We start from the raw sequence: 22,918 nt of genomic DNA, 5'->3' as shown, positions 1-22,918 counted from the left end.
CCTAGTATGTCATCTAGGAAATATGAATAAAATCATGTATAAAAGGAATAAGATGGCCTTATCCTAGACTTTCACATACTAAAACCTATCTCTATATATCTGAGACCACATTAAGAAAAACTCTTTCGGAGTACATCATTAGAAAAGAATTTTGAATTATTGGCGCCTTTCTAATGATAACTACCCAGAACACAATAAAGTTAGGGTAGAAAAATAACTCACCTAGATATATAAGCAATTAGGTATCCGAGTTGGAATATGTACAAGAGTACAAGCAATATACTCTAAAATTAAGTGCAAAAAACGAAGGCAAATGCCACCTTCAAAGCACATGATATAATCCAAAAGATCAAAAGATTCTTATAAAACCATGGATAAAAGCATAGAAGCTCCGCGAATCCATAAAAACCATAGTTGATCATAAAAATCAATGCATGTTATCTATTGGTCATTAATCATGTCAAAAGAAGCATTAAATTTGATGGCCAACTCATCAATCTGAAGTATATGAACGTAGTGTCGTTCAAACAAAACTCCAAAGTAAGCAAGTGAAACACATGTATGTAGCACTCAATAAAAAACCCCTGGACACAAGTGATCTAGGCAGAACCTAATGAGTCCAAATAAAACTTGGAAAACATCCAATAAAATCCACCAAAGCAAACAGATCAACTAACCCATGATAGAATTTGTCTTAGGCTTAGGAAATTAAGCATAAACCACACTTAAACAAGTACAAAATGAATTATCGTGAAAAAGTGTCAAAGGTAAAACACACTTTGAACTCAAATTTTAGCCATCATTGAAGAAAGTAAGGAACATGTCTAAAAAGAATGGCTAAACAATGGTAAAAAAAATCATGAAAACATCGTTTAGAATTAATCTAAACAGAAATATCTACTAATACAAGGTATAATCGTATTAATAATATGTGAATAACTCACATCTATCTAATGTCAACACGAGAAAACGTACTTCAATATTAAATAATCCTCGAAAATATTAAATTCTCGAAAAAAAGAATTATCATGATTTTTTCTAATTAAATAGGGCCTCAAAATATGATAATTTTGAATTCCACCAAACCTATCTTATGGCATTCCAAACCTATATTTTTCCAGAAAATTTTCAACAAATAGATTTGCTAAAATACCAATTTTTAGGATTTCTAAAAATAATTTCTAGAATATTCCTAATTTTTTCTAAGAATCCCATCGTTCACAAAATTTCCAATTCCGCCTGACAATTCTCAAATCCAATGAAAATTTATTAATGGATTTTCTAATTTTTTGGGTCAAAAAATATATTTTTATAAGAATTTGAATGGTTTACGATCGCCCGAATGGGCATACCACATGCCAAACACCAACACCACATTTTCTAGAAATTTAAAATAACCTTTGTCTAATTTTCACTAATTTCTTAGAATTTTTTTAAAAATTTAATTTATCCCGAATGCATTTAGAATACGAACGGTCAAAAAATTTCGAAATCCCAACGGTTTTCCCGGAATACGGAAAGCCAACAGTTTCGGGAAAATGAAAAGACAAAAAAAATTTGGAATGTGAAAGGTCAAAAGTTTTCGGAATCGGAAAGGTCAAAAGGTTTCCTAGGAATGCGGAAAGCCCAAAGGTTTTCCGGGAATGCGGAAAGCCAAGAGGTTTCAAGAAAATAAATTGAAAAAATTTCAAAGATTTTTTTTCTCTAATTTCATATTTTCTCCCTTTTTAGGCTTTTTCTCCAAGCTTAATTTTTGAAAATATTTTGAAAAAGAAACCTTTTTTTATTTTTTTTAAAGCTAACAAAAACAAAGCTTTTTTAAGCTTTCTATTAAAGCTTACCAAAAAAAAAATTTAAGGGGGGGCGATTTATGCCCAGCGGGCCGCTACAGCCCCCGCCTGCGCGTTGAAAATCCATGGAGTAGGAGTTCCCTCCTCTAAAACCTCGAATTGGAGAGGCGAAGAGGATCCCACACACACGGGAGAGCATTCCATGCATCAATTGACTACCCCACTCTGCATTTTAGCAGAAATTTGGCAGAAAATCGAAAGAATATCCACGGAAAACCCGCAAAAATGCATTAAAAATACATTTTAAACCATAAAAATGCTTAAAACATTTCTTAGAAATTAGAAAAAAAATTTCCTAAAAATTATAGAAAATCAACGAATTCATTCTACCAAAAATGTTTAGAATAAAATGTGGTATTTTGGTAAATATTTCCATTAATGCTTATTTTAAACCATAAAAAATAAAAAAAATAGCATTAAACTCACAGAATTCCCCCGCAACGTTGATTCATCCATTGAATAGAAGAAACACGCGTTCCAACTGCCATATCGACGATCCACGTGCAAATCATCAACACAAATCAATAAAATTATATTTTTATTTAGTAAATATTAAAATTTACTTTAAAAAATGCTAAAAATTACAATAAGAAAGAAAAAATAACAACAATTAACTAGAGATTGCTCTGATACCACTGTTAAAACCCTAAGATCTCTCTAGATAATTGTTATGCATAAACATACATAAACTCATCCACCCCAACACCCCCGAGCCCAAGGGATACACATATGAATTATAATGAAGTACATCATACCTTTACCTTGATGTCCCATACCATCAAGAGGTATAACTCCAATCCAGCAACATGTAGCTATAGTGTGAAATAGTAGGTGAGTAGTTATGATCCTCTACACAAGAGAACATAACATAACCTAGCCTCAAGATAACATCAAGGAGGGCCCTCAAGTGACTCTTAACTCTCCATCTTCCATGTGTGACCCTTGAATGCCTGACCCTAACCTTAACCCTTAAGGTTAGTCCTAACCCATGCTCCACTAGAGCTTGTTCCCATGCTCACAAGCCTAATGTGGGTTAGCCTCCTAGTATATATACACATAATGTGCATATAACATACTTCCCCTCTCTCAAAACATTGCACTCTTGCAATGAAAAGAAGGAGAACTGCACTGAACAATCTCAACCGACTCCCAAGTCAAATCCTCTATTTCCCTATCTTTCCACCTAATTTCAACCTCAGGGATTAGTCAACTACAAAGTTTCCTTTCCCTGAATTCAAGTACCTTATCAGGTTCATGTGGAACATAGGATAATTCTTCGACTTCGACGAGTTCTTAAGGAGTAACTATGTTATCCTCACCTCCCAGTTTCCCTTTCAATGTATTGATATGAAAGACTGGATGAACTCTAACATATGGAGGTAGTTTAAGTTCATACACAACCGTGCCAATCCAATGTATAAATCGAAATGGACCACAATATCTAGGAGATAAATTCGAGCATTTTCCTTTTGACAAAGTCTAAAAATCTTTATGAACTTTTAAATAAACCAACGCTCCTTGTTCAAAAGACCAAGTTGAGCATCCTCTATCAGCATAGAACCGTGCCCTATCCTGAGCACTCTTGATAGAATCCCGAGCTTTCAGTCAGCATTTCTTACATATCACGCAAGAAGTCGCTCAATGCATCAAGCTCGATGTCCTTAAGATCAACATCAATAGGTACCCTGGGTTGATACCCATACATCAATAGGTGCCCTCCCATACATAAGCATGAACAAACTAAAACCAATAGCCGTATATTTAAAATTGTTATAGGCAAATTCCATCATTGAAATATATTTTTTTCCAATTTGATGCTTTTTCAGAGACATATGCACAAAGAATATCCTCTACAATCTTATTCATACGCTTTGTTTTCCCATCAGACTACGGATGATCAGAGCAATTCATACTCAAAGTAGTTTCCTTGTTGTAAACCATTCGGAATAAAGTAGGAAAACATGGCATTATAACAGCAGGAACCAGGTATCCATCGTCGGCGACCCGACGTACCCACATCTGCTCATGGAATTATCAGCGTCCCGAGTTACCCATATCAACATAGAGAGTCATCAACGTCTCGATGAGTCACATATGTCCATCCGTAAACCATCAGGTTGATTGTATAAATCACCTAAAGTACGAAACTAGAGAAAGAAATGCCAACAAAGAAAAAATCCAAATTTCCTTAATTCGAACACAACAAGATAAACTCGTTGAACTCTAAAGAAAGAGATTTCAACAAGTGAAAATGCCGACGAGATTACACTCATCAATACATGCAGGCTATAGATAAAAGAAGTTTATCTAGAGAATGCCCACACAATAACTTTAAATGAATTCATAAAATGACATTGTCTTTGAATGTTGAGGTCAACATGCTAAGTGATGTTAGCAAAGCAACAATCTTGAGCCCAAATTATCCCATAAGATAATATATGTGAGGGATCACTAGCGTCCCATACCACCATGATACCACCCATACATACCTTACTAATTTGAAACACCCTAGTATGTCATCTAGGAAATATGAATAAAATCATGTATAAAAGGAATAAGATAGCCTTATCCTAGACTTTCACATACTAAAACCTGTCTCTATATACCTAAGACCACATTAAGGAAAACTCTTTCCGAGTACATCATTAGAAAAGAATTTTAAATTATTGGTGCCTTTCTAATGATAACTACCCCAGAACACAATAAAGTTAGGGTAGAAAAATAACTCACCTAGATATATAAGCAATTAGGTATCCGAGTTGGAATATGTACAAGAGTACAAGCAATATACTCTAAAATTAAGTGCAAAAAACGAAGGCAAATGCCACCTTCAAAGCACATGATATAATCCAAAAGATCAAAAGATTCTTATAAAACCATGGATAAAAGCATAGAAGCTCCTTGAATCCATAAAAACCATAGTTGATCATAAAAATCAATGCATGTTATCTATTGGTCATTAATCATGTCAAAAGAAGCATTAAATTTGATGGCCAACTCATCAATCTGAAGTATATGAACGTAGTGTCGTTCAAACAAAACTCCAAAGTAAGCAAGTGAAACACATGTATGTAGCACTCAATAAAAAACCCCTGGACACAAGTGATCTAGGCAGAACCTAATGAGTCCAAATAAAACTTGGAAAACATCCAATAAAATCCACCAAAGCAAACAGATCAACTAACCCATGATAGAATTTGTCTTAGGCTTAGGAAATTAAGCATAAACCACACTTAAATAAGTGCAAAATGAATTATCATGAAAAAGTGTCAAAGGTAAAACACACTTTGAACTCAAATTTTAGCCATCATTGAAGAAAGTAAGGAACATGTCTAAAAAGAATGGCTAAACAATGGTAAAAAATCATGAAAACATCGTTTAGAATTAATCTAAACAGAAATATCTACTAATACGAGATATAATTGTATTAATAATATGTGAAAAACTTGCATCTATCTAATGTCAGTAGCACGAGAAAACGTACTTCAACATTAAATAATCCTCCAAAATATTAAATTCTCGAGAAAAAGAATTATCATGATTTTTTCTAATTAAATAGGGCCTCAAAATATGATAATTTTGAATTCCACCAAACCTATCTTATGGCATTCCAAACCTATATTTTTCCAAAAAAATTTCAACAAATAGATTTGCTAAAATACCAATTTCTAAGATTTCTAAAAATAATTTCTAAAATATTCCTAATTTTTCCTGAGAATCCCATCGTTCACGAAATTTTCAATTCCGCCCAACAATTCTCAAATCCAATGAAAATTTATAATTTTAATGGATTTTCTAATTTTTTGGATCAAAAAATATATTTTTAAAAGAATTTGAATGGTTACGGGCGCCCGAATGGACACACCGCATGCCAAACACCAACACCACATTTTCTAGAAATTTAAAATAAACGTTGTCTAATTTTTCACTAATTTCTTAGAATTTTTAAAATTTTTTAATTTACCCCGAATGCATTTAGAATACAAACGGTCAAAAAATTTTGAAATCCCCACGGCTTTCCCGGAATACGGAAAGCCAACAGTTTTGGGAAAATGAAAAGACAAAAAAAAAAATTAGAATGTGAAAGGTCAAAAGTTTCCAGAATCGGAAAGGTCAAAAGATTTTCCGGAATTCGGAAAGCCAAAAGGTTTACCGGGAATGTGGAAAGCCAAAAGGTTTCCCAAGAATGCGGAAAGCCAAGAGGTTTCAAGAAAATAAATTGAAAAAATTTCAAAGATTTTTTTTCTCTAATTTCATATTTTCTCCCTTTTTAGGCTTTTTCTCCAAGCTTAATTTTTTAAAATATTTTGAAAAAGAAACCTCTTTTTATATTTTTTAAAGCTAAAAAAAACAAAGCTTTGTATTAAAGCTTACAAAAAAAAAATTAAAGGGGGGGCGATTTTCGCCCAGCGGGCCGCTGCAGCCCCCGCCTGCGCGTTGAAAATCCATGGAGTGGGAGTTCCCTCCTCTCTCCTCTCTCCTCCCCTTCATCTCCATTCATTCACTCTCACCACCACCTCCTTCTCTCTTATAACAGAGAGGAGAATTAACCATTAATTAAATTTATCTTAATCATAATTAAAGTTTAATTATGATTAAAATTTAATCAATTTGTGCCTAATATTAAGAGGCATTCACACACGGGAGAGAAGAAAATAGAAGAAAAACTCGAATTTGAGAGGGAAGAGGATCCCACACACACGGGAGAGCATTCTATGCATCAATTGACTACCCCACTCTGCATTTTAGCAGAAATTTGACAGAAAATCGAAAGAATATCCACGAAAAACCCGCAAAAATGCATTAAAAATCATTTAAAACCATAAAAATGCTCAAAATTTTTCTAAAAAATTAGAAAAAAAATTCCTAAAAAATTGTTAAAAAATCAGGGAATTCATTCTACCAAAAATGTTTAGAATAAAATGTGGTATTTTGGTAAATATTTTCATTAATGCTTATTTTAAAACACAAAAATAGAAAAAAATAGCGTTAAACTCACGGATTCCCCCGCAACGTTGATTCGTCCATTGAATAGAAGAAACACGCGTTCCAACTGCCATATCGACGATCCACGTGCAAATCATCAACACAAATCAATAAAATTATATTTTTATTTAGTAAATATTAAAATTTACTTCAAAAAATGCTAAGAATTGCAATAAGAAAGAAAAAATAACAACAATTAACTAGAGGTTGCTCTGATACCACTATTAAAACCCTAAGATCTCTCTAGATAGTTGTTATGCATAAACTCATCCACCCGAGCACCCTCGAGCCCAAGGAATACACACATGAATTATAATGAAGTACATCATACCTTTACCTTGATGTCCTAATTCTTTGGCACACTAGGTATCCCAAGTTCTTCTACACCGGGTGTCCTAAATTCTTACATTCCTATGGACAATCCAACCTCATTGGCATGTCTTACCAACCATCCTCGCTACACATCAACACTCAATTTCCTATCTCAAACCATGGATAAGAGTCAAAGAAGGCAGACAAATAAGTGTCAAAGGAAGCAATATATTGGCGTTTTCACTGGAAGGAGCTTTTACATTGACTCACCTTTTTCCCAATGCCCATGTACACCACATGCAATATACACATGGGCTCTACATCTAGTACATACATCAATAGGCACCGATATCTGAAGCACATGCATTAAGCCTTACCCTCTATATTCATTTCTGAATGAGGGGACCATGGTGGACGGAAGCAGGCCTATGGTGGGACCAATTGCTTGGGCCTTCCTCAAATCAATGATAACCTTTCTAGAGCCGTTGATTTGGAGAATGCAATTAGGTTTGAGAAACCTTTAAGTTAGAAAAGTACACACAGGGACACACCTTCCACCCATTTCCCATGCACATCACCTGCATTTCACTACAGGCATCACATGTTCTTTTTTTCATAGCTCGCATCTCACAGTACACACATAAGCAAATGCACCTTCAAATAACCTCCTCAATGTTAACCCTCTAAGTACATTTTAAGATTGGGGAACCATTGCGGGGCACAAGCCTGGTCCATGATACGACCCATCAGTTTGGAGAATTCTTGACCTGCCCGGTACCTCCAAAGAGCTTCAATGCATACAACATTTGCTTTGACTCGAATTCAATAGCAGCACAATCTTGCCCTGGCTGATGTTTTCACGAAGAACCCCAATCTTTAGAGATCATGCTATAAGCTAGGGGTATAATATCATGCCACGCCACGAAGATTCGAACCACTACTACCTATGCAAATCATTCCATGGTGGTCTTGACACTCATTCCACCAATCTCACACGGTGCAAACCAAATGTACCAACACCTACCTAATTTTGAAGAGTCCGAGTTATTTCCACATTTTAAGAAGGCCTTGTATGAAGAACTTATACATTGCATATACCTTTCATGCCACCTCAATAAGTTGCCTACCACCGCGGCTACCAAAAGCTTCTCAACAATATGCCATGCATCCGCCGGCTATGGCTCACTCTCAAAACTTACCACTTAAACTCATACGCCAACTTCATGGTGTACCCTAGACTATCCAAACCTTTCCACCCTAGAAACAACTTCTCCATTGACTTGGGTGATGCGACAACATAATTACCATTAGAAAGAGCATTATATTAACCACTCTGTAAGTTAATATGGTTTCACTCACCTAACCTACCGTAAGGCACTCTACCATCTTACCTGTTCAAACAAACACTTATCTTTTGTGAGACGATACTGATACATGTAAAATGAACGCATCTTATGCTTAATATCAAATAGAAAAATTCTAAGGAAAACATATACATAATTACCTAAGACTAGTAATAGAGGTTGGACCATTTTTAAAATTGGTTGACCTAGTATAAAAATTGGTCACTTATATATAATTTATTTTTGACAATAAGCAATGCACAATAATACCCTTGCAATAGATTACTTGTGATCTCTTCTCTTCTCTACCCTTGATTGTGTGTATTCGTGCATGCTAGATTGGTACTTGTTGAATAGGTTTAGTTATAAGTTTCCCTCTTTTATTAGCTTCTTCTTCCGCCACCTTTTGTGAGAGAGAACCATCCTTAAGGACCATATCTATTTTCCTCCATCTAGCCAAAAGAGATCTCTCTTTACCCATTGGCCAAGGAGTATTCTGGTGTGACAAGGAGTGATGACACGAGAAAATGAGCTAGAACACCCACATCATTTTACGACTCAAAGAAAAAGCCCAACGACACATGCTTCGGCAAGGCTAAGGCTTGAACACCATCAAATCTATCTTTCAAGGCTATTGAAAAAATTCCGTAAAGTTGCTTTATAATTCCCAAGTCGAATAAGCAATTACTCAATGACCCTAAAGACCTATTAGACTCAAAACTTTTAACCTCTATGCAATGAGAACGAGGGTGTGGGTGTGTGTGTGCGTGTGGGGGTGTGTGTGTGTGTGAGAGAGAGAGAGAGAGAGAGAGTCTCTAATAGTAAAACCTGAAAAACAGCGAGAATTGCATTCGAGAGCTGTCTAGAATTTCTCAATAACTAGATTTTCCCCATAAAACCAATTTAATTAAAGAAATCTCAGAAGCAACAAACTTTTGAAGAATTCATTCAAGAAAATATAGTTCAACAAACTTGGCCGAAGTATCAGTGGCAATTGTACGAAGCATTTGATAACCGGGATGGGTGTAAAAGATGAAGAACCTACGTGAATTAAGCTCCCACCAAGGTTTGCTAAGGCTTGAGAACAGGAACAGATAAATGTGGATTTTTGTGTGGGTGGTAATGTCAAAAAAGTGTGGACGAACGTTGTTGTACGAGGGGTCACTGGTTTAGGGCAGGCACTTCAGAGAGACGCTTGAGACTGAAAACCTCGGGCACGACCTTTTAGGATGGAGTCTTGTGTGCCAGCCTATTGTTGACGCGTGAGTGCGTTTGTGTTTGAGAGAGAGAGAGAGAGAGAGAGAGAGAGAGTGTGTGTGTGTGTGTGTGTGTGTGTGTGTGAGAGAGAGAGAGACAAAGAATAAGAAGAGGATTCGGCATTATAGTTTTTTCTATGTTTTTTTTAGAGATTAGAGCCTAATTCTTTCTCAAATAAAGGTTCAGGATCCAAATCCACTTTCACATGTGAATTACTCCCCTAATTTATACTTGTTTTGATACTTTCCTTCTATCTCCAAAAAAATCCATTAAAGAACTCTTTATTTCCCTTATCAAAAGGGGAGGTATTTTGCGAACACGGCTGTAGTGGAGTGGTTAAAGTGGACGATGTCCCAGCCGGTGGTGCGGGTTCGATCCGCGCTCTCTACGGTGTTGTGCGTCCTTGTAACTGGAGTCCGGTGGTATATAAACCGGTGTTTCTCGCCAAAATTTTTTTTTTTTTAAAGGGGAGGTATTTTTCGTGCAAAGGAAAGAGTTGAATCCAACAACCTCAAACTAAAGCTAGCTTAGCTCTTACTATTGCACTAGACAAGTTGCAAGCCCTAGTTTTTAAATTAGTACACTAGAAGGAGCTAAGCCCTAGTTTTTCAATCTACAAATCCCAAAGCCTATCCCTATTCCTAGTTTACAAATCCCTCAAACCCTATTTTACCCTCCCTCGTTTACTATCTCGGCACACAAAAACCCTAGTTTACACCATGAAAGCATGGTGGCAAACCCTGTATCCCTAGTTTACAACTTTCCCTAGTTTACCAATCTCACTAATTACATCTACAATCGACGATGATGTAAAAAATGTTGGATTGATCAGCTCCAGCCCGATTTTATCCCTTTTATGCCCCTTTTTATTCAGCATATTTATTTGATATTTTGGGTATTTATTAGGCATTTTTCCTAGTCGTGGACTTTGTCCTCGATCGTGGGTTTTTAGGCCCGACTAGCCCCTTCATGACGTACATAAGGACAAGCCTTTGTGCCAAATAATTCATTCATTTTTTTTTGCTTAAGTATTGGATCATTGCTGGCTGCTCCAAGTCTCTCCTCTACTCTCGCTTGCTACCTTCAATCATTCTCTCATGGTATCAAAGCATTGAGGTTCTCAGGCTCTTGCTTCTACACTCTACAAGAAGACTATTAGCCTCTGCGTTTTCTTTTTTTTTTTTCCGTAGACCTCCCTCCTTGCAGTTTAACACAATTTGTTTGCAACATCCCTATTTTTGTGTATTCTACTACTCCGGACTAGTGGTAGCATTGTACACTTGCTCCATTAGCCTCTCCTTCCCTTAGTTCATCATGCATCGGGTCCGCTCTCCCATCTTCACCCATGTGCCTTGATCTCCGAAGGAGTATAGTTCTACATCTTTTTTCACATGTGTGCCTTGATCTCCCATCTTCACTCATGTGCCTTGATCTCTGGAAGGAAAAAATTTCTACATCTTTTTTCACCTCACCTAGCGTCTAGGGAGAAGTGGGCAACCCCCGGATACCTACTTGCAGCCTTTCCACTGTAAACTCAAGAGGAGGTTTCCATGGCTTCCATAATGAATGTCATCTATTCCCCATCTTCCCAACGAATCCATCCTAGATGGGACCAACTACCTTGAATGGTCTCTGCAGATAAAGATTTTTCTTCAATATCATCAACTATGGGGTATTATTACCGGGTCCAACACCCAACCAACTCGAACGTCTCCTCAGGATGACATTGATGCCTAGCTTGATAAGGATGCTCGGGCACATGCGTTCGTCATCGTCAACATTAAACCATATGTTGCTCATTAATTTAATGACATGGATGATGAGACTACGTAAGAATTATGGAATGCCATTCAAAAGAGGTACCATAGAGAGCTCTACTAAGGAGATTGCCTCTGAGAATTAGCTTGTCAAACTGAGGATCTCTGATACTACCAACATCATGGATTCCATCAGGAAGTTTGTTACCATCCAAAAGCAGTTGGTCTCTTTGGGGAGCAAGGCTACTGGTGGTGAAGACTTTGTTCATCAGCTTCTTGCCAAATTTCCCAAAACTTTATCATCTTTCTATGATACTATTTCCCTTCTTTCTTCTATTCCCGATCTTCATATTGTTGTTGGCATGCTTCAAGATAGAGCTACAAGGAAGAAAACAAGCCAGGGGCTTCCGAGACACCTCTTCAAGTGAAGGGCAAAGGTAAATCGCAAACTAAGGGTTCCACCAGCAACAAAGTTAAACTCTAAACTGCTAACAATCCTGCTCATAAGGATCTTACTTGGCATTATTTTGGTCCCAAAGGTCACATTCAGCTTGTCTCTCACAAGAAAAAGAGAGAATGTGGTTTTGCAAAGAAGCCCACCAATCAAACCTCTCCCTCTACCAACCAATCCTTTTGTTCCTCTTCCACCAAGGAGACCGTCTTTATCAGCATTGAGGAGCTTCCCGCCGCAACTCACCTTTTCTTGCTACCTCATGTCATGGATTGGGTTGTTGATAGTGGGTGTACTACTTGCATAACTCGTGACACGTCCTTTCTGCACTTCTCACATGACTCGTGACTCATGTCTTATGGATTGAGTGGTCGATAGCAGGTGCACTACTCACATAACTCATGACAAGTCCTTTCTGCATGATATTTGGCCTAACTCTTCGAAGTTGTCCATTGGCAATGCTTCCAACCTTGAGGCCTCTTGTGTGGATAGCGTGCAACTTAACTCTTCCCCTAGTCAGCCTTCTACTATCTGGGATGTGCTTTAAGTTCCCAATCTCTCTAGCAATCTGCTCTTAGTGTTTCGGATTGCAAAGAAAGGCTAGCGTGTCTACTTTGCCAGTTCAAGGCTACAGTGCCTACTTTGACAGATTGCAAAGAAAGACTAGGGTGTCTACTTTGCCAATTGCAAGGTTCAATAAGTCCATTCCGACAATGGAGGAGAATTCATCTCCAAAGCCTTCCATAACTTTTGTTCACAGAAAGGCATTGGCCGCCGTCAGTTCTCCACACTTGGGACTCCACAGCAGAATGGTGTGGTTGAACACAAAAACATGACTGTTCAGGAGATAGCCCATACCATGCTTTCTTCTTCCGATCTTCCTCCCTCTTTCTAAGGAGAAGCTATGACCACTATTGTCTACATCATCAACTACTCTCCCACAAAGGCGGTTGCTAATATGACACCAAAGGAGACTTTTACATGACAGAAACCTTGAGTTTCACATCTCAAGGTTTTCGGTTGTGATGTCTATGCTCATATCCTTGATTCTGCAAAGTCTAAATTTGATCCCAAATACGCAAAGTGCATATTCCTTGGTTATAGCTCTCAATCTAAAGCTTACTAGTTATGGGACCCGAAGACAAAGTCCTTAGTGATTTTCCGCAATGTTCACTTTCTTGAGCCCTCGTCTAATGATTCCCATTCTCACCCAGAGCTTACCATAGAGGTTTCTCATCCTCTTGCTTCTTCCTCTTTTTTCCCACCGACACCCCCACCCCCCTCATCAGCTTCTCAACCCCCAGCTTCTCAATCCCAATTTTCTCCGCCCTCAGCTTCTTCTACTATTCCTGCATCTGTGCGACGAAGGATTACCAGAGGCTTCCCCTATGGCTTGAAGCCACTATTTGTGACTTTCATCTCTTAAATGTTGATCTTCATGAACGTGCTAACTCCTCACCATTACTTTTCACACACACATAGAGATTACAACAACTTCGTCATTCTTGTAACCTCACATTGATGAGTAAAGTAATGCAATCATATGAATCTACTACAGCTAAAGAGGCTATTGCTCTTTCTGAGTTACAGGAAACCTTAGAGGCCGAGACTAATTCCACATAGATTCCATTGGAAGGAATGATACATGGGAGCTTGTGGATCGGTCTTTGCATAGACAAGTCATTAACATGAAGTGGGTCGTTAAAAACATGTTTCGTGCTGTTGATTCTCTCGACAAACACAAAGCAAGATTGGTTGGAAAGGAGTATTCTCAGATTGAGGGTATTGACTATGAGAAAACTTTTGCCCCGACAACGAGATATAGCACTATCTGGACAATTCTTGCTCTCTCCGCTCATCCTTACTAGCCTGACATTTCTTACAATGTCAAGACTCTCAATCAAATCTCTTCCACTCCTCCACATTTTCATTGGCAAGCCGCTCTTTGGCACCTTGGACTATGGTTTCTCTTTCAGAGGAAGCACTCAGCTTGTTGGATCCTGATTGGGAAAGTGATCATGATATCAGGTGTTCCACTTCTAGTTATTGCTTCACTTTAGGTTCCGGCCTCATTTCTTGGAGATCCAACAAGCACACTACAATTTCTCTTTCTTCCATTGAGGCCGAGTACCGTGCTTATTTGGATAATTGCTACGAGCTATTATGGTTGATACAGATGCCATGTAGCCCTAATGTTCTTTCATACTTTCCCATTTACATTCTTACAAATGACCAGAGTGCCTTGGCATTGGTACCTACATCATCTTTTCATAGCAGGACCAAGCACATTCAAATTCATTTCCACTTTGTTTGCTGATGGCACCATTTTTCTAGAGTATTCTCTCTCAGGACAACCTAGTTGAACTCTTCACCAAACCTCTTCCTCGAGATACTATTGATCAACTCCTTACCCATATAGGAGCTGAACCATCGTGCTGGAGCGAAGAGGAGGTGTTGGAATGATCATTTCGTGTCCCGTTTGATCCTTTTTATGCCCTCTTTTATTCAACATATTTATATAATATTTTGGGTATTTTTCCCACCTTTGATTAGGTGTTTTTTCCAGTCGTGGACTTTGTCCTCAGTCACAAGTTTTCATGCTGGCTGACCAACCCCTTCGCCTTCGTGATGTATATAAGGAAAGGGCTCTGTGCCATATAATTCATTCATAATTTTTGCTCAAGTGTTAGATCATTGTTGCCTGCTCCAAGTCTCTCCTCGACTTCAACCTGCTACCTTCAATCATTCTCTCAAAAAAAAGAACGCACGTTCTGCTAGTTTGCGGAGCACTGCTTCCATCTGCCACATATTTAAGACCCCCTAGGGTTTAGTCCCAAGGGTAAACTACCTGCCACTCAAAAACCTTATCAACACTGAGTTTGCTTGGAGTCCATAAACTTCTCTGGAACTTTTTTTAAAATCTGAGCAACAAATAGCCACCATTCTGATGCAACCAACTGGGTGCATAAGCTTGAAGGCTTGCTCCTTCACTGCCCAAGGAAAGATTGGAAAAAAAACACAAATTCGCTCTTAAAAAACTAATTCCATTTCATTATTGATATTTTTTCCCTTTTCAAAAGTACACCCCATTTTTCAAAAAAAAAAAAAGACAATGGCACACGACTTGATGAGGAGGGTGAACTCACTCTCATCTTAACGCAAAAGAAAATGACTTAGTTGAGAGACCATGGGCAGTGTGGAGAGAGAGAAAGAGAGAGAGAGAGAGAGAGGAACCATCCAAAACTTAAGAGAGAAGAGAGGACAACTATCCGAAACTTACTTTTTTGAAGGCACTCAACAGCTGAAGTACACTACTCAACTGCTATGTAGTACAGGATGGATGGAAAGCTTCTTTACATTCGATTCTATTCTTGCACTTAGAACCCATTTCACTATCGTCCGACCATAGTTCTTTAGGAGACTGCAGGAGGTGAGGAAACTAAGAAAAGGTATTTTGTAGAGCCTCTACAAGGTCTCACCATCGCAACAGCCTGGAATTCATTCCATGACATAAAGGCATGTGAGGAGACTTGGCAACTCGCCATCCTTGAACTCATTCCATAACCTACAGAACTAGACAACTTCCTTGCATTTAGCACACCACATCCGTGTTGAGCATCTCTTATCAACTATTGTGTCAGCTTCTACACAACTCCCATGTCACAACACAGGAGAGCATCTTGTAACCACGTTTCCCAAAGGCAATAACTGTTGAGAGTCACAAGACCACCGTCTCTTTAAGACCTTGACAGCTGAGAATGGCTACAATCAGCAACTCCCTACATTGTCATAGATCCCACAAATTTGAAAAGAACAATACTTCATTTGATGGATTGGCTAACTTAAGACGGTTTGCAAAGCCTTTCCTTCTGAAGTATCCAAACCAAATTCTATTGCAAATGCGTGTTGTGTATTAGCAGGCTTTCCAAATAGAAAATTGGAGTTAAGGAGCTAAATCTAATCGTTCAAGATTCGAAGCATTGAAGAAGCCTCCAATGCTAGGAATTGTAACTGTAGTCACTCTACTTTTTTATGGTGTTATATCAAGGATTGCCCAATACATGGTAGAGGAAACCTATCGAGAGATTAATGTTGGGAGCTCTCCCACATAGGCTGTCTCTCGGCAAAACACTCATCAAGTACCAAGCCTCTTTGTTTCAATGTAATATCTCCACATCAGCCTGAAGAAACATCAAAAGCTAAGTATCTTTGCATTGCTCACCTCATCTATGATATCCACTTCAATTTTACTTATTGATTGATACAATGAGATGGATGAAAGAAAGGAAGAGAGGTAGACTCGTTAACATGGAATCCAGAGACACATAGACCTCGTTTAGATGGATGTCCATGACATGGGAGAGTTCTCCATGAAAGCTTGGGCATAAGCTCCAAGAAGGGAAGTGTATATGATATGTCAAAAGATACAATAGCCTAGACCAAGGTCACTTACATAGAGCCCATGCCCACTGGCTAACAATATGCCCATGCCCCGAATTGATGCACAGAGGGACCCAAGGTCCATGTGCCTAGGCCCAAAAACCCGTACGTGTGCATGTGCATATATAATTGCTTCATTACAATGGGAGACTCATTAGATGGGCCCTAAAAGTGTTGTATGTTACAACTCGTCCCATTAGAGGTGGACAGCAAAACTTCCACAAATATATGTACATGCTGCATTGGCACTGGAATGCTTACAAGTAACCATACTCATACAATTGAGGTGATGCTAATGAGCACAAAGCTTGGCAGCTGTAACCAATGCCTATAGATGCCCTCTGTTATCCACCATTCCATTGAGCCAAATAACTGACGCATTATGTTATCAACTCACTGATTGGGCTTCGGTCCATCACATCTGCTGCTGAAGTGGCTGTTTTACGCAAAGAAGAATCCACATTCGGCAAAAATTGTACCTGCATGAGGCCACTAAATCAAGTTAAACTCTTTCCTTGCAGCTGTTTCAAGGTGAACCCTTCTTGTATGATTTATGATTGAAGCTAAAAAAACAGACCTGTGCAAGTAGATCAATTGTGCGTCTCAACAAACGGGCAAGATCACCCTCATCCATACTGCAATCCACCATCAACTCTTTCCATGTCACACCAGAAGCCCAAGCCTCCACTAAGCCAGCCAACTGATCATCTAAGTCACAAGGTATCTGCAACACATACAGAAACAACACTGATTTGACATTATACACACTCAAGGCTGTGTTGAAACGAGGCCACAAAATCTAACTGGAAGGGTTACACACCATCACCCCATGCTCGTTTTGCACCTCGAGTAGCCACTGCTGTTTCTCCCTCAAGACATCAACTGCCCGTTCAACTATGCTTGAAGGCTTGTAAATACCACTGTTCCATTGCCATTCCCATAATATAAATGATAGGGTCAGCTAAACTCACAGAGGATGAAGGATGTTTAGATACATGAATCAGACACTAATGGTACTGACAGTAGTAAGTTTACCCCATGCCCATATCAGGACGGATCTTGATACCCTCCGAAACAAAACTTGCACATACAGAGGCAAATTGAGCAGGATTAAGATCAAGTAAAGAAGTGTTTGAGAATGCCAAAGCCAGCCATAGTTCATTTACTCCCCGAATAGATGCAGCAACTTTGCCAAGTGGCATCATCTCATGCGTCTGAGCCATAATAGCCCCCACCTCCTCCAGAACCTTGACAACCTGAAACGTATGTTCACCTTCATGATATCAATCAAAACCTTGAACAAGTTATGTAATTCATAGGAAAGTTAAGAATTTTTTTTTGGGAGTAATTACATGAAAAAATTGTCGTCAGGATTCGAACTCACATTCCCAGTTCAGGCACATGGAACTTGTGAAAAAGGGGGGAAACAAGTTATGTCCTATATTACAAAATTTCCATACTGGGGGTAATGCAGATTGGGGAATCTGAAGGGCTAGGCCAGTGGTTAAGGTGGCTAATGTGAGGGTAAAATGCTTACGGGAAGGCCCACCAGAGCATTATAAAAAGGCACTGAACAGTTGTAGCACCTTTAAGGTTGTCAAGCATGAGGTTATAGGTACCTCACATCCCAACCACTAGGCAAGGGAGAAACCAAGGTATAGCATGGAAATGGAAGTTCCTTGAGTCAAAAAGGAGGCATGCAAGAGTGCTACGCTGAGATATGATATATGGCTTGAGAGGTGAAGAGAACAAGAAAGCCCATTCTCATAACAATCATAAAAAGAAAAAGCTATTCACATATGCTTTTTATCAGCACTAACACTCTGAGAAGGAGGGTACGAGCAGCTCATGCACGCACCTGCAAAAACTCTTGCCACCCTGTTGGCTGCATTTGGTTGATTCGAGCAACTAACTGTGACCTCTTTTTTTCCAGCTGAGCTACCTTCACATCACGTAATCTGGTCATCCCTACCACCTGCCAATACTCTTTGCTTGCCTTAGTCGCTTTCATGTTTTTCTTAATTCTAAGAACTTTTCTGCGTTGTTCTCTGTGAGCCTGGACCACATTAGAAACCTCCTCAGGCACCTACACACAAAAACACGTTAGAAGTTGTTGGAAAAATGTACAGAACCACTTGTAAACTTCAACAGTATACTCCTTTATTGTATTTTTCAAGAACTTAGTTTCATATTGCTGAGCATGACCGAAGCATGATCACCTGGAGCTCTTCGATCATATTGATGTCCGAAGGCACATTTGTACTCCAAGACCACGTGTCCAAGGAGCCCCTCAATGACCACACACTCGTGAAGGAGCTTTTCCCCGACATCCCCACCATCTGCCAAGGCTCCAACTGATTTGGAATTTTTTGAGTCAGAATGTCTCTGACGCTGCACTCATCTGAACTGCCGATAGAGGCATTGCTTAGCCCAGTTTTCGAAATGGTGTGCACAGACGTTGCACTAAATGCATACCAATAATTGTCTGATCCTAGTGCCACATAATAGGGAACATCCTGGCATGATTGTGCTTCCCCATCCTCAGAAAGTGCAGGCAACTTTGACTTTGAAATGGATTCAGGGCCATGCAGATCTTCAGATATCTGGGAGTCTACCTGGCATGAATGCATTGGAAACAAATAAATATCAGTGAACCAAAATGAACACAAGCTTACAAGCATGCCTTAATATACACAGTTCAAAAATTTGTAAAACACTGAATTATTGTTAAACACCTTCCATTCTAGTGAATACTTAAGGGTACACATATATGACATCAAGAGCTCAAGATTTTTTAGGTCTCAACAGACTGCCATGGATGTCTCTCGAAGCTGGTTATATGCCTCCTACTGAACCTTCACAGGCCACTGCCCAAGAAGAGTCTTTCTGCAATCATTGACCAAGTGCCCAGTGTTGTGACAAAATGTGCAAGACTTGGTGTTCTGCAAGGTCTTGGAAGTGAATACCTCTTCATGCACACTCTCTGTATGTCCATTCTGTATTTCTTTGTCTTCTTGAAGCAGTAATGCACAAACTAGTCAAAGGTGAGAGGATCGATCCTTGTCCTCAGACTGGTAGTGCTAAGTAAATACCTTGTCGTCGTCTCCAAGACTTCTTAACATGATCCTAACTAACTCTACTTCTAATATGGTGTCACCTATTGTCACAAATCTCTTAGGCCCTTGAAATCTGTGATATGTGAAGTAATGCTAACTTCTGTCTTTCTTCAACGCATATAGCCTATTTCTTAATGACACCTTGATTGAGTTGTTCAAACTTTCAAAGCCTCCATATTATTCACCAAAAAGTTTCAGGCATTTGATGATAAAGTTTCCTTGGTCTAATGAGATACAGGCATGGATGTAGGCAGAAGGTGGGCAAGTCTCTCCACTCCCAATCATTACTTGGCCCATCCCCTGAGCTTGGTTTTGCTCCGCTCCCCGAGACTATCATCCAGCTTCTTTTCTGCACAAGGTAGTGCCTCAAAAGATATCATAGAAAATCCTGTTCGGATCAAGGTATTGTTTGTGTGTGTGTGTGTGTGTGTGTGTGTGTGTGTGTGTGTGAACCACCTCCTAGAGAGTGGTAGTGTGTGTCACTGTGTAAGTGTCATTGTGCAAGTGTATTGTTTGTGTGTGAGCCCACTCTAAAAGGGGTATCAATAATATCTAGATATTTTGTGCATGCCTAACATAAGCAGTGATGTCATTGAGGCAACCTTTGTAACCTATAAGACTGTTCACCTCCACCATGAAATTCAGCATGGTAACAGAGCAGGTGTTTTAGGGTTTCTTTTTTATACAAGGTTCCCCTATCTATGCTGACTGCACCAAAAACTGTCAATCTGCCCTGCCCGCCTTCGAACTACTACTCCCGCTTGTCTGGGCGCCGCCTTGCTACTGTGCCCGGTACAACACGGGTCTGATCAGCCACCGCTTGCACCTCAGCATCTGCCTCACCTAATGACTACCCTGATCAACACCAACACCAGATACTACCAGCTCATCGTCCGTGCCTTGCTGCTCACATTTCTCGCAACTGCTCACTGTACACAATCTACCTCGCCTACATTTGCTGACCACTGTGTCAGCACTTCCTGTTAGCACCCGCTACATCTCTCTACAACATCTCAGTCAAACAAAGAAAAAACAAAAAAAAAAGGGGGGGGGGGGGGGGGGGACACTGCTGTAGTACCCGAGGAGAGTCTTTATCAAATCAACAAAATCACCTAGTAAAAGGTATTCGTCAGAGAAATTTTGGGATTTGAAAATTTCTGTAAAATCTTGCTTATTTAAAGCATTAATACCAAATCCCCCATCATTTTTCAAAATTGAGGGCATATGTCAAGCATTCAAGTGTTGTTATAGCCTCCTATGGTATCATTTCCAAAAAGACCTATTTTTTTGAAACCCTAAATTCAGAAAAGCCTAATTTCTAGAAACCCTAATTTTGGGGGCATTATTTGTACGGTAATAGACACTGACATTGGATACATTCCTTCGATAAGACCTTCCAAATTCAATGAATATAATGCCTTCTCACTTACTCATGAAGAGAAGGACTACTTATTCATGAAGAGAAGGACTATAGGAAAAGACAACTATTCAAAGAAGCAAAGTGCGAACAATGAAAAGAACCGCTTTCACAAAAAGGTGAAAATCATTGAGGAGAAAGAGCGTTGTGTTCTTCTCTCTTTCTCTCTCCGCCGCCTTCCCTCTCCGTGCCGCCTCTGTTCGCCACCCTCTCTCCCACCTTCCCTCTTCGTGCCGCCTGTGTTCGCCGCCACCTCTGTTCGCCGCCCTCTCTCCCGCCTTCCCTCTCCGTGCCGCCTATGTTCGCACCCCTATTCGCCGCCCCCTCTCCTGCCTGGGCTGGCTCTGTTCTGTCTGGTCCCAGTAATGTAGAATGTCCCCGCCTTCCCTGTCTGCGCTGCCTCTGTGCGCAGCCGCCGTTGTTCGCCGCCCTCTCTCCCACCGCTGTTCACCGCCGCCTTTGTGCACTCTGTTCGCGCCCCTGTTCACCGCCCTCTCTCCTGCCGCCACCCTCTCTCCTGCCTGGGCTAGCTCTGTTCTGTCTAGTCCCAGTAATGTAGAATGTCCCCGCCTTCCCTGCCCGCGCCGCCTCTGTGCGCAGCCACCGCTGTTCACTGCTGTCTCTGTGCGCCACCGCCCTCTCTCCCACTGCTGTTCACCACCCTCTCTCCCACCGTTGTTCCCGCCACCTCTAGGCTCGCGATGTAGTGTTGAGCCTGCATGCTGAGAGAGCCCTGGCCCAAGGTGGTTCCAAACGAGTGAACGATACGTTTAGTACGTTTGGAAAATGCGCTGAAAAGATTCCAAACATAGTGAATGCTACCTCGATATATATATATATATATATATATATATTTATAAACAAAATTTATAGTTTACTTATAAAATTTTGAAATATGAAGTTTGAAGATTCATCAATGAACATTAAAGCACTTACTAATACTATACAACCTTTAGTTTCAATTTTGCAGAAGGGAGAGAGAGAGAGAGAAAGAAAGAAAGAAAGATTTTATTAACGTCTTCCAAAAGACCGAACTCGGCCTATGAGACAAATCGGAGTACCTGTATGGGGTATCCTCTGTCATCCCAACAAAATGAAAAAGTACTGAATGAAAAAGCTGAATCTGGGTGTGCAGGGGATGGAGCTCTACTACTAGGAGAATGCAAAGCTATATGCATGGAGTATACAATCATGATATGCAACCTAGCTAGCTCCATCCTGTACCATACTGGGGGTATAAAATGGTATACATCAGTGAAGGGGGTGTCCACAGCTCCCTGAAGAACATGCCTGGGTGTGCTCTGAGGCGAGCCAGTCGCTCCGCACCCTCTCTGTGAAACTGAGCTCTGATCTCTGTCATCTCTCTCTGGTATAGGCGTGGTGTCCGAAAGCCAGGTGTCCTCTGTCTCCTGCGGGCTCTAAGTGTTTCTGCTCTCTGGAGAGTAATTCCCTGCCGTGTAGGGGCTAGGAGGGGGATGGATCTCTGAAAAAATGTAGTAATCTGTGTCTGTCGCCCCCCCCTCTGGAGCTGTCTGAGCCTGTAATAATGTCTCTTTGTGGCGCTGTATGTCTAGAATGTATCTCCCCAGTATGCGCTGCTCTGCTGCCTCAAAGATCTGGCGTAGGGAATGTGGCTCTCTGAATAAAATGAGATATCTCTCTCTCATGGCTGTATATGCTTTGCATCTGCATACATAATGCTCCTCACTCTCCACCTCCTCTCTGCACAATCTGCATACCCTCTCCTCTCGGGGGATCCGTGCTGCTCTGCCAGTCTCAATCTCCAATCGGTGTGATGAAACTCTGAGCTGACCAATAGCCACTCGGGAGCCGTGTGGTGAAAAGCCCTCCATGTATCTAGGCCTCTCTATAAATCCATCATCAGTGATACTCATGAAGTGATCTCTATAGTATAGCATCTTCGGTGGAAGAGGCTGTGGAGGCGATATCCATGTCTCTCGTGTATAGAGCTGCCATAGATCCTGTCTC

General features: G+C 40.0%; 1 protein-coding gene across 1 annotated transcript in view; it reads right to left on the bottom strand.

Moving 5' to 3' along the window:
• Positions 1–16,228: 16,228 nt before the first annotated feature.
• Positions 16,229–22,918, bottom strand: part of EMB25 (DEAD/DEAH box helicase) — a 110,080-nt gene continuing 103,390 nt past the window's right edge. The window contains exons 11-16 of the mRNA XM_086785247.1: positions 18,616–19,011; positions 18,255–18,482; positions 17,432–17,652; positions 17,217–17,316; positions 16,974–17,120; positions 16,229–16,875 (exon numbers count right to left, since the gene is read on the bottom strand). Of these exons, the coding sequence (XP_086641373.1) occupies positions 16,777–16,875; positions 16,974–17,120; positions 17,217–17,316; positions 17,432–17,652; positions 18,255–18,482; positions 18,616–19,011 (1,191 nt within the window). The 3' untranslated portion in view covers positions 16,229–16,776. The remainder of the gene's footprint in view (positions 16,876–16,973; positions 17,121–17,216; positions 17,317–17,431; positions 17,653–18,254; positions 18,483–18,615; positions 19,012–22,918) is intronic.

This window comes from Cibotium barometz, chromosome 48 (genome assembly GCF_041138505.1).
Source record: "Cibotium barometz isolate CiBa-2024 chromosome 48, ASM4113850v1, whole genome shotgun sequence".
Classification (NCBI taxonomy): Eukaryota; Viridiplantae; Streptophyta; class Polypodiopsida; order Cyatheales; family Cibotiaceae; genus Cibotium; species Cibotium barometz.
The sequence above is the reverse complement of the archived record's forward strand: the minus strand, read 5'-3'. Positions and strand labels throughout refer to the sequence as shown.